An 11,621-nucleotide genomic window follows, 5' to 3' on the forward strand; every position below is an offset into this window, starting at 1 on the left:
GTTTCTCGCGTGGGAACCGCTTCTTATTTCCGTTGTTAACGCGCAGGCGCAGAGGAGGAAGACGCGATCGATCCGACTCGAGCCCTCCTCATGACGCGGTAGCAGCAGACAGCTGGATAAGACCTCAGGTAGGTGGGCGGGAGGGGGGACACACACTGAACAGCATCCTTTAATAGAGTGTTATTTTTAAAATGACTTCGTGTTGTTTGTAGGGCTCCGAGGATGACCTCTGTTTCATCTCCTCCTCCTGTTTTCCTGTCTTGTTTTGGTTTTTTTGGTAAAGGGTTGTGATTGTTTTAGCCAGCATCACACAAGCAGCGCGCGAGCCTTGTTTGTCCGGACCGTCAGGGTGTAGGTTTCCTTAAAAGACAAACACCTGCCAGCGCCACTGGCTAAATTATAATTTTATTTTAGCAATGCATTTATTTGAAATAAACGTATAAAGTCAGTGTTGTGAATGAAAACACCCATTATGCTATTACATCACAGCTTCTGCATCACTGCATTTACGTGTGTCAACACACACGAAGGGAGGAGTAGCTGTGCTAGCTAGACTCAAATGAACATAACGCTTGGTTTCAGCACGTGACAGACGTATGAGGCAATAGTGTTTGTGTCTGTAGCATCCCTCACTGTGATTCTGTGGCCATGTTTTTTTTTGCCCCAGTTTCCCCACAGACTTTGTGCCTCAGTCCGACTTAGAAAAATCAAATAGTAACTAGCCTTCTGAGGGGCAAGGCTTTTTTTTGTTATAGGCAATAAAATGACAAGAAACTGCAGATCGCCAGTATCAGTTGCAGTGCAACTTTGTAGCTGTAGAGATTTACTATCAAAATGCAATGCAGTCATTTGATAATCTCCTTCACTGCTACAGAGTCCTTAACAAATGCAAGATAACTACTGGCACCCAAAAAATAACCTGGGATAGTTGAGCCCAGGTTTATAATTAGGTCATTACTACTATGTCAGCCTCTTCTAAACCTGAGAATATAAAAAGTAATGTATTGTTGAATAAAAAAATAAAATGCATATATTAAAAGCACCAAAAATCTACTCCCTAAGTCAGCTTCTTTGTTTTGAAGTAGTGCCCACTTTTAATAGAGTCACACTGATACTGAATTTTTGCATAACAATGCCCGTATTGATTTTTAGGGGTAAAAAATATTCAATAATATAAACATGTAACTCATAAATCAGAAATTAAACTGGAAAAAGGAAAAGGTCATTCTTTATTAACCTTTATTAAATATTCTACATTATTTATATACTTGTGGCAGAACAGCATCATTCAATAAAATTGTCTGATTGCTATATCAGCCAGGAAATACAGTCTTGAAAAAGAACGTTTTCACTGGACTGTATGCACTCTAGTGAAAAACTAAGTATATGCTGTAATTCAGTAGGTTGTAGAACCACCTTAATGTATAACCGTGTCACTCTCTCACATTGCTGTGGAGGTTTTTTGGCTCAACAAATCAAATAAAAAAAAAAGTTGAAATCATCAGCTCACCAACAGACAGTTGGTAAAAAGTGTTTGTGCTCATTTTAAAGTCGACACTCTGGTCTTGTCTGTCCAAAGGACATTGTCCCAGAAGTCTTGTGGGTTGTTCACATGCAAGTTTGCAAACTAAAGCTATGCTGCCATGTTCTTTTTAGAGAGAAGAAGATTTCTCATGGCAAGCATTTTATATATCAGTTATGCATTTTAGTCTTTTTCTAAGTGTACTGTCATTAAATTTACCATTTAAAATGCTTACTGAGCCCTGTAGAGTGTGAGATGTAGCTCTTGGGTATTTTGCCATTTCTCCAAGCCTTGCATGGTCTGACCTTGAGGTGAACACACACCTGAATGCTCCAGACCAGCAAGCTGCAAAAGTTAATCAAGTACATTTGATAAGCCGCATCTGCTTGCTGCTTACCCTCATGATTCCTATGGAAGCAGTAGGTGTGTACTTCAAAGGACTGTCTGTGTCTGAGTTTGATTAAATAAGCACAATTACAGTATTTTATACTGACTTATATATCAGTTATGCATTATTTAAGCACGTGTTTGTTATTTTTATTATGAAATGGTACCTCGTGAATTAGTAATTCAGTCACCATTGAGTGGTTTCCTTTCCATTTGATTCCAAACCCCTTCTTGTCTCTACCAGTTTCTAGGTAAAAATGGCTGTGGAAAAGCGCTTGGCATTCTCTATTGTGCAGTTCCTACGAGATCAAACACATTGTGGTACTTTGAATTCTGATGAGCAGGAAAGCCTCGAAGGTAGGTCGACTCACTGCACTTATGCCTTAGAAAGTCTGTGCAAACACTGGGCACTCTGCCTTGTCTCATCCATTTCAGAGTTCTGAATCTGCACAAACTGTACATACATCATGTCCCTTTTCTTGATAGTAAGCTAAGAACTGTCAAGGTAGTAAGAAAACATGACCAAAATCAGGGTTTGATAAGCAGTGCTGTTGAAGAGAATTATTCAAATGACTTGCTCTGAGTGTACAGCCAAGTTCTGACTCAACATGACTATCCAGTTAACTCGAAACTACTCTGTCATATGTTGGCTGATTCTCCACCACAGTTGCTATACAGTGCTTGGAGACCACCTTCAAGATCAGCTCCAGTGACTGTCATCTTGCAGTGCCACAGTCACTTAGAGAGATATTCCTCAATGCCCTGCTCAAGGTGGGTAGTGCACACTTTACAGTACTGTAAAATACACAGTACAATTATGACTTAATTACACCGGTGCTTTTTTTGTGTCAAGTCAGAATGTCCTGTGTGTTTATTCACTGACCCTTTTATTTTTCATTTGCACAGAATGACAATCTAACCATACCAGAGAGCTCCCCATCTCCTGAAGACATCGAACGAGCAGAGCTGCTTAAGAATGAAGGTAATCTTGAAACACCTCACATCTAATTACATTAGGTTCATAAATAAATATGGTGAGCTTCTATATTAAATGTTTTGCATCAGCCCTGATGCGCTTCATAGTGGACATGTATGCATTATCTTATTTTGTATTATTATTACTTAATTTATAATGTCCTATTATTGCTGTTTTGTTGATCATATTAAACATGGACAAAGTTTGAAATAATCCCTAAACTTCTACCTTTCTGTGTCTGCTCTTGCTTTCTTGTAAATTCATCCTCCACAGGGTTTGGAATGTTTTATTGAATTGTGCTGTCAAATTGTTATGGGTGGGGACCACACTGATTACATTTATCATCACTGGAGGCACCATGATTAGTTTCAGTTCTATTTGTCAAGATTAGGGATGGGTATCGTTTAGGTTTTATCCGATACCGGTGCCAAACCGGTACTTTTGAAACGGTGCCGGTGCTTGAACGGTGCTCGAACCGGTGCTTAAAGAATGGAGAACACAAACTTTGTCCAAAAACCTCTTATGTTTTTATTTTTGGCAGTCTCTTTTTTTCTGCAAAATGATAACCAAGTTAGCCTTTTCTGTTGATACAACATACCTCCTTTGGTTGGAACCGGTGCTTAAACAATGGAAAATACAAACTTTGTCCAAAAACCTCTCATGTTTAGCTGTTTTTTTTTGTAAAAAGATAACAATGTTAGCCTTTTCTGCAGCTATAGGGAATATATGGTATCACTCTATCAAACAAGAAGACAGCCGCATGTGACTACGACGGTGTTTGCTAGTTCACCTTCCTCATCATCCGGCATCATTTCTGCTACACTGGCGGGGCTAGGGACCAGGACTCTCCTCTTCGGGTTCTTGGGGGATGTTGCTAACTCCGGGTCCGATAACAGGCACCACAGCCGCAGTAGATGTGCTCGGTGTGAGGTCTCGCAGCAAGATATCAAATATGGTGCATTTCTCAGCTTTTAAAAAAACGCTGTGCGTCGCCAGGTGTTTCATCAGATTCGAGGTGTTACCTCCTTTGCACAGTATCACCTTAAAGCACTTGTTGCAGGCTGCTGAGTTTGCATCTTTTGCTGTGAAGTACAGCCAGACTTTTGACCGCTTCGCCTTGGGCATTTTTAATCTGTAGCTCTGCTCTAAAAGAACGTACGTACCTGGGCCCACCTACTATCCTTGGAAAGGTAAAATGATTGGCTAGAATCCAAAGCGTATGACATCTCACGAAAAAAAAAGCAACGAAATAACGCACCGAAATGTGCGCTGCTTTTCGGTCTGGTTACTACCGTTTATGTCAGAACCGGTGCCATAATGGCACTGGATACCGGTACCCATCCCTAGTCAAAATGTAAATGATTATGTAGCAGTGCAAGTTCAGTTGATGTTTCTCAGGTGCATTTGAATCTAATTTTGTGTTATTTTCCTCATTATCTATCATATATATACTGTTAAAGTGATGGATGCTCATATTAAAAAGGCCTCATTGAGCCAAAAGCTCAGGCTTCATTCTGAACACTGTATTTCAGACAGTTTTTTTCAGCTCTTGGCTTTATATGTCCTGCACACAGAAGAAGAAGTAACTCACTTCAGAACTCTTTTGTTACTAGTGGCAACCACCCAGACGAAACCTGCTTTTAATCATTAAAATCTTTTTTGAAAGTGATGCAAAATTTATTGTGCTATTTAAATAAATTCAGACAGAGGAGGTGACCAATATTTGTAATTTTAATATATGATTTGCACCTGCATATAATAAAAAAGTGTAAATATAAAAGCTGTGGTGGATCAGTTGACGAACTTATAACTTTGAAACATCTGAAGCTTGGTTAAAGTAGTATCCTTACATATTGTTAGTGTTACTTTAAAACACCCTCAGCCTGTGATCTAAATGTGGGGAGCATGTGCTGGGTTGACCTTTGCCGCTAGGGCCTGTGTGTCCTGGCACCCTAGTTGTGGTTTTCGGTGTCCTTCCTGGGGTTTTGGTCTGTTCGCTGTCTTTCAGCTCCATCAGTGCAGTGGGATCCTATTCCTGGCTGTCCATGCTGCCCGGGGACTGGAATGTGCTGTCTGGCCTCTGTTGGGTCTTAGTGAGGGCTCCAGACACTGGTGGAGGCCTTCCTGCATGTTTCTGTGTTGACATGTTGGCGTCCACTGCCACTTTGTCTTTGCTGTTGGTTGCGGCGACTTGGGGTTTCTGGGTGGGTGTGTATGGGTGTTTGCTCTCTGATGATTCGGGTGGACTTGATGGGAGTAGGCGTGTTTTGTTGTGTCAGCTCGTTTCTCTGTCCTTGCTTGAGTGTTTAGTTTCGGGGTTTTATTCTGGTGGTTGGATGTTGGAGAGGATTGTGCATGCATGTTCACAAGTTTAAAAAAAAAGGTGGAGTGGGGTGTTTAGATTTCTGAACCTGTAGCTGGTGGCACATAAAACATGTCAATTTGCTTTCACCTACAAGATTTAAAAACCTGCCAATGCTTTTCTGAAGCCCAAGAAAAGAAAAAAAAGACACCTTATATTATAATTTATCACCCTAAAGCTGAATTGTCATCCTATTTTTCCATAAGATTGACTGAATCAGTCATGAGTTTTATGTTAACTTTGTTGTTATAACTACACACTTTGTTTCTTTAGGAAACAATCACATGAAGGAGGAGAACTACAGGAGTGCAGTGGAGTGCTACACAAAGGCCATTGATCTGGATCTAAGAAATGCTGTGTACTACTGCAACAGGTATTTACTGAACTGATATTTTACGCTGTTACTGATCTGAACTTAATTTTGTCCTTTAATCGTGATTTGCAGATTTGTATATAATGGCAGACAGTACACAAACAAAGCAGAGCCGAGTGTGATGTAATGCTTGAACTGTTCGAGAAAGTTCTTGCTGACCAATTCCCTCCCTTTTTCATTACCCACCTGAACACAAACATTACACAGCGCTCTGAATTTATTACTTGCAGGGCTGCAGCTCACAGTAAGCTGGGGAATTATACCGAAGCAACTAGTGACTGTGAGAGAGCCATTGGGATTGATCCGACCTACAGCAAAGCATACGGGAGGATGGGGTTGGGTCATTTACTATTAACAAGTCATTTTAAATAAACTGCTCTCTCCATAATATTTTCCAAAAATGACTACTCACTGTTTCCTCTGTGGTTTCAGGTTGGCTTTGACAGCTATGAACAAGTATCCAGAGGCAATTACCTACTTCAAGAAAGCTTTGGTATTGGACCCCGAGAATGACACGTACAAATCCAACCTGAAAATCGCAGAGCAGAAGCAGAAAGAAGCAACCAGCCCTGTGAGTAGAAACAAGCCTCTTGCTTTTAATCCTCTCCAAACGTGTAGCATAATGTAATTGGGGTTAATGTTCATATTTTCTTATTGGACTGTCGTTTACACATCTCTGCCACAGATAGCAGCTGGACTGGGATTTGACATGGCTAGTTTAATCAACAACCCAGCCTTCATCAGCATGGTAAGAGCACGAGTTCTAACAGGCACAGCTTCCATTCAGGAGCCTCAGGATTGTTTTTATTTTTTACTGGATTAGTCCCAGGAGTGATAGTTAGCCTGTTAAACAACCACAGTAATTGTCTAGTAGAAATGAGAGCCTGACAACCCGAGCTCATTAAATTATGACACATGGGAGCGTGCGTTTGGCCGAGAATGTTTTTTCCAAGCACGCCAGGATTTTATTGCAGCATCAAGGACACGACACATCTAAATCCGATAGCTGTGTATGCGCATTCAGGCCCCACAGCGCTAGATGGTAGATTGTTCTTCTGACAAAATTGCCAGTGTGATAAAAAATAAATTGCCCTTTTATTACGTACGTGAGAAACACATCAAGCATTCATGTTGATTTCTCTTTGCAGGCTGCCAGCGTGATGCAGAACCAGCAGGTACAACAGCTGTAAGTCTAACTTTATGCATTTACTTCAGCATTCAAGTGTAGTTTCAAAATGTGAGTCCCACCGTGATCTGACGAACTGTGTCACTGTGCTCAGCATGTCAGGAATGATGTCTAATGCAGTGGGAGGCCCTGCAGCAGGAGTAGGAGGGCTCTCAGACATTTCCAGCTTGATTGAAGCGTAAGTACACTGAATGAAAAATTAAAAGCATTGCTTAATTACACCATTATTTAGTTGAGCTAAATGACCTTTTTATATGTACTTTTTATACTGAAAGATGTGGCAGTTTCTTTGTAAAGTCTTTATATTGCATCTTGCTGTAGAGTAATGCGCTGTACAGTTCCCCAGATAAACCATATCAACTTGACACATTCAACAAACCAGATAAAACGTGTTTACTTGTCAGCTGTAGAGAGGATTTAAGGAGAACTTGTTACCTTTGAGTGGTTTTTGTGCCAGCTACTGTAGCTACTGATATTGATCTGACTCTTGGCAAGGCACAGCTGGGCAGTAAATTCCCCAAATTGTACCGGGATTTATTTCAACATTTCTGAAACAATACTTGCAGTTTTTACAATATTGGTTGTAATATTTTATCCCTGTTGCCTTGTCTGGACGTGCATACCCACTCTGGGGTGTTAAAGTACCTGTTTGCAGATTCTGAATGATTGAAAGGATTTTAAGGCAGGGACAGAAGGCACAGCTGTTAGAGTTGCTACAATCTAACTGATGTGATATTTTCATGTTACAGAATCCTAAACAGACATCACTCATTAACTGGGAACTCGGCATCAAAAAGCTGCACTGCAGTACTGTGCAAAAGCCTCGAGCCACGCCTAATTTCTTTATATTTTGCTTCCAACGAGCCAGACTTCCTTGTAATTTTTAAATTGGTTTTGAGCAGTAGTTCTCCTAAAGGACTTTGGCTGTGTTTTCACTCATTTTCTTTCCAGTCCTTGTACCTGACCACCTTCAAGCTACTTAACACTGACCTTCAAGCATAAAAAAGGCTCGTAGCTCGAGAGGTAAACTAGTGTTGTGTCAACACACAACAGATAACTTAGGAAAGATTGTTGCTAGCAGCCTGTCACAAAAACACAGAATTTGTTCCCACTTCTTTAGTTAAACCTATGAAAATTGGCAAACATAATACTGTAGTACAATAGTATAATACTATTACTATATAGTGTTATAGGGCAGCACGGTGGTGGTTAGCATTGGTGCCGCACAGCCCTGTGACAGACTGGCGACCTGTCCAGGGTGTACCCCGCCTCTCGCCCTATGACAGCTGGGATAGGCTCCCGCGACCCTGAAAAGGATAAGCGGAAGTAAATGAATGGATGGATAGTATGGATAGATACTTATTTTACTATATATAATACTATATAGTATAAAATAGTATTTTTGAACCAACCAAGGTGATTCCCAAAGAGCTGCTAGCTGAAAAACTATCTACAACAGATGAACAGTCTCTGAAAGTCACGTCCTTAAGAAATACGAAAAAAAAAAAATCCAGCAAAGACCTGACACAGACCCGAGAGATGCACCTGGACCTTCAGCTGATCCATCTGCTGTTTTCTGTGGAAAAAACGGTCTCAGCTGAAGGGTGGCTGTCAAGAAGTCATTCTTAAGGAAGGGAAAAAGGGAGAAAGCAAAGCATCGATGGAAACAGGTCATATGAAGAGAAGAATACAGATTTAAAATTTCTGGTTAAAATCCCTGTGCTTTACAGCCATCTGTAAAACATGTGAGACTCTGTCATGCTTTGGGGATGCATTTCAGCCTGTGGCATTGAGGATCTTGTCAAATTCATGGAATTATGACTGCAGAAATGTATGGTCAAATTTTGATCCACCATGCTTATCAATCTGGAAAGCACCCGTTTGATCCCAAACTCATTGCCAGTGCAGTGAAAGTGTACCTGCATAGAAAAACACACAATGGATTGCTCTCACCAGAGTCTGAACCTTAAGACTATTGTAGCTGTCTGGTATTATCTTGAAAGAGAGTGCAACAAAAGGTGTGCAATACACATATTGGTATGATATCATACATATTATAGAGAGACATGACCGGACAACAGGCATTATTTTTTTTGTATGTTAAGAACAGAACAATTCGTCGTGCTGTTCCTGTTCTCGTTGAAAAGAATTCAGCTAAGGTATCTTTCTCTCAGGGGACAACAGTTTGCCCAGCAGATCCAGCAGCAGAACCCAGAGCTCATTGAACAGCTGAGGAACCACATCCGGAGCCGTTCCTTTAGCGGCAGCGCCGAGGAGCACTCATGATCTAGTCAGGTATTTTCTTTTTAAAAAATGTTCTATTCATGTTCTATTTGGGTATTTATTTAATATTTCAAAATCAAACCTGTAGCTAACTAAAAAAACAAACTTGGATCATATTTGTATTATTAACATTTAATGTTTTTATTTCAGCCTCATGATTTTTTTGTTTTTCCAAGGAAGGGCATCCATATGGCGCGATCACAATCTCTACACCCATTTCTTAAAGTCAGGCCCCCGGCATAGCTGGAATAAAGAGACAAGGATGGGGTTTTAGGCACTTTACTGTGACTAAAGGCTCTGGAGTGGAGATATGAGAGCCTGGAGATTGGACCATGAAGTGAAGCAACTCACACATTTAGGACAACACATGTAAACACTAACCATAAAAAAGAGCCACGAATGCATTCAGCCTACCGACAGAATATGAGTAACTATTTTCTTCAGAACTTCTTTCCGTCCTTCAGAGATCATGTTTTCTGTGTGCTGAAATGACCGCCCTCTTCATGTTGTGATTTTAGGGGTTCCTTCTGTCAAGTCATGATAAATGGAGGGTTTGAGAGGAATGTACTTTTACAGCATTGTGGGGAACACTTCGACTTTCCCTCATAATAATACACATCGGGTTTATATTATTTGTTTAGTCTTATTTTTGTAGACAGAATGCACTGTACTTATTTATTGGGTGATGAACACCGTTCGTTCCTGAGACACATCAGTGGTTTTCAGTGAGTACTACTTAACTTAATTAAGACAACAGTCTAATTGTATACCAGTGTTTGCAGCCTGCATTATGTTGTTACAGCACTTTAGCTAAAATTAACATCCTAACTTTAAGCCTATTTAATTTCTGATTAACTACTTACAGCATATTCATATTGTTCAGTTTGCATGCTGTTGAATCTGGTATTTGAGATCAGATGCTTTATGGAAACACAGGTATGCTAAGGCAGCACATTGTTTTGTCTAAACCATATAAATAATAAATGTCTTGAAACGAAGCTACTCACATGCGCCTTTATGTCTTTGAATTAATGTCATTATTATATGAAAAGAATCATTGTTTACTGTCAGTGAACCACCTTTTTATTACAAGGCTAATTCACCTATTCACACACACATATGCATACTGTGCTATTTTTCAGTGCCTGAGCACTTTTTTTTTTACAAAACATTTACACACCCAACTTGTAACTCAGGGTTCTGCATCTTGCCCAAGGATATTTCAAGATCAAGTCTTTTGAACTTGATACTGATCGGGTCAGTTAAGTTAACAGAAGGTGGTTGTTAATGTGTTTCAGCTGCTTTGGTGTGAATGAAATTAATAATAAGTGCACTAGAGAGGCAACAGTGAGACAGTCCCCAAAATAGGAATGGTTTTACAGGTGCAGTTTTTCCATCTCATCTTTTGCCACTGTTTTTTCAATAGTTTTGCATTTTGCTAGGGTCAGTGTCATGACTGGTAGCATGACCTGGACCCTACAGGTAGTCAAACTCCTCCAGGATGCCACATCATTATGTGCCACTGCCAGAAAGATTGCTGTATGCTGCAAGAGCATGGAGGAGATTTCAGAAAACAGGCAGTTATTAGGAAAGCTGTACAGGGCTGTAGAAGGTCCTTAACCCATCAGCAGAACTGGTATCCGCTCCTTTGTGTGAGGAGGAACAGGATGAGTACTGCTATACCCTTGGGCTCATTTTCCACACTGTGCTTTTTGGTGTTTACACGTTTTCTTCTTTGCAGTAATTTCTCTCTTACTTTAGTTGTGTGACCAAAAAAGGTTCTCCCTGATCACAATCCACGCAAAAGCAAGTGTTTTGCAAGACCTTGTGCCATTGACATAAGCAGCTGAGTCGTGTTCACGTTGATACAGAACAGACTTTGATACAGTGGCTGTTCAGTGTCAGTGAAATCACGTCAGGCAAGGAAGTTAAAGATGAGGACACACTTCAAATCAGCTGTTATTCTGACCAAAGACCGTACCAATTTGATCTGCTTCACATAATTTCAAATTAAGTTTTCATTTTGAGCTCAATAAACTGTTCACTGACAAAGAACTTTAGTTTTTGCAAACAAACACAAGATTTTGGATGAACCACCACTTTTCAAGTTATCCATAGTCATAAAGACCAGAACATCAAGACCCGGACAAAGTCACAAGTTTAATAGTCTTTATTAGGAACATGAGAACTTCAACAAGAATTTGGAGATGGTAAGCGAAAGTAGGATTATTTACAGGGGCCAGACTGAGAACTTTTGGTAAAGGAGACCCCACAGTGAGTGAGACCTGTAACAGGAAAGTATAGTGATCGAAAAAATGAAGGGAACTTTTTAATCAGAGTACAGCATCGACTCAGTTGAAATTGTGGGATACTGATGTGGTCAGTTAAGTAACAGAGGGGGTTGTTTCAGCCACTTTGGTGTTAAGTACAGTAACAGTAGCAGAACTAGAGGGGCAAAAATGAGACACCCCCCAAAAACAGGAATGTTTTTTTCCTCTTCATCTTTTCTGTTTTGTTTTTTTTTTTTTACTA

General features: G+C 40.2%; 1 protein-coding gene across 2 annotated transcripts; it reads left to right on the forward strand.

Annotated features, from left to right (window-relative positions):
• Positions 1–42: 42 nt before the first annotated feature.
• sgtb (small glutamine rich tetratricopeptide repeat co-chaperone beta) lies at positions 43–10,087 on the forward strand. Of its 2 annotated transcripts, none has more exons than XM_063478111.1 (12): positions 43–128; positions 2,154–2,266; positions 2,577–2,680; positions 2,816–2,891; positions 5,521–5,620; positions 5,851–5,955; positions 6,053–6,191; positions 6,306–6,368; positions 6,769–6,806; positions 6,901–6,984; positions 8,981–9,101; positions 9,240–10,087. In XM_063478111.1, the coding sequence occupies exons 2-11, from the start codon at positions 2,167–2,169 to the stop codon at positions 9,090–9,092; spliced, it is 921 nt and encodes a 306-aa protein (XP_063334181.1). In that variant the 5' UTR covers positions 43–128; positions 2,154–2,166; the 3' UTR covers positions 9,093–9,101; positions 9,240–10,087. The 2 variants fall into 2 exon arrangements, with proteins under 2 accessions (XP_063334181.1, XP_063334182.1); XM_063478112.1 differs by having other exon boundaries at positions 9,266–10,087.
• Positions 10,088–11,621: the final 1,534 nt, after the last annotated feature.

Source organism: Pelmatolapia mariae, linkage group LG7 (assembly GCF_036321145.2).
Source record: "Pelmatolapia mariae isolate MD_Pm_ZW linkage group LG7, Pm_UMD_F_2, whole genome shotgun sequence".
Lineage (NCBI taxonomy): Eukaryota > Metazoa > Chordata > Actinopteri > Cichliformes > Cichlidae > Pelmatolapia > Pelmatolapia mariae.

What these genes read in the sequence shown, in the direction of transcription:
- sgtb (XM_063478111.1), top strand. Translation starts at nt 2,167, where the DNA reads ATGGCTGTGGAAAAGCGCTTGGCATTCTCTATTGTGCAGTTCCTACGA. An exon ending in TCCTCAATGCCCTGCTCAAG is followed by an intron (nt 2,681 to 2,815) that starts GTGGGTAGTGCA and finishes TCATTTGCACAG; the next exon opens with AATGACAATCTAACCATACC. An exon ending in ATTTCCAGCTTGATTGAAGC is followed by an intron (nt 6,985 to 8,980) that starts GTAAGTACACTG and finishes TCTTTCTCTCAG; the next exon opens with GGGACAACAGTTTGCCCAGC.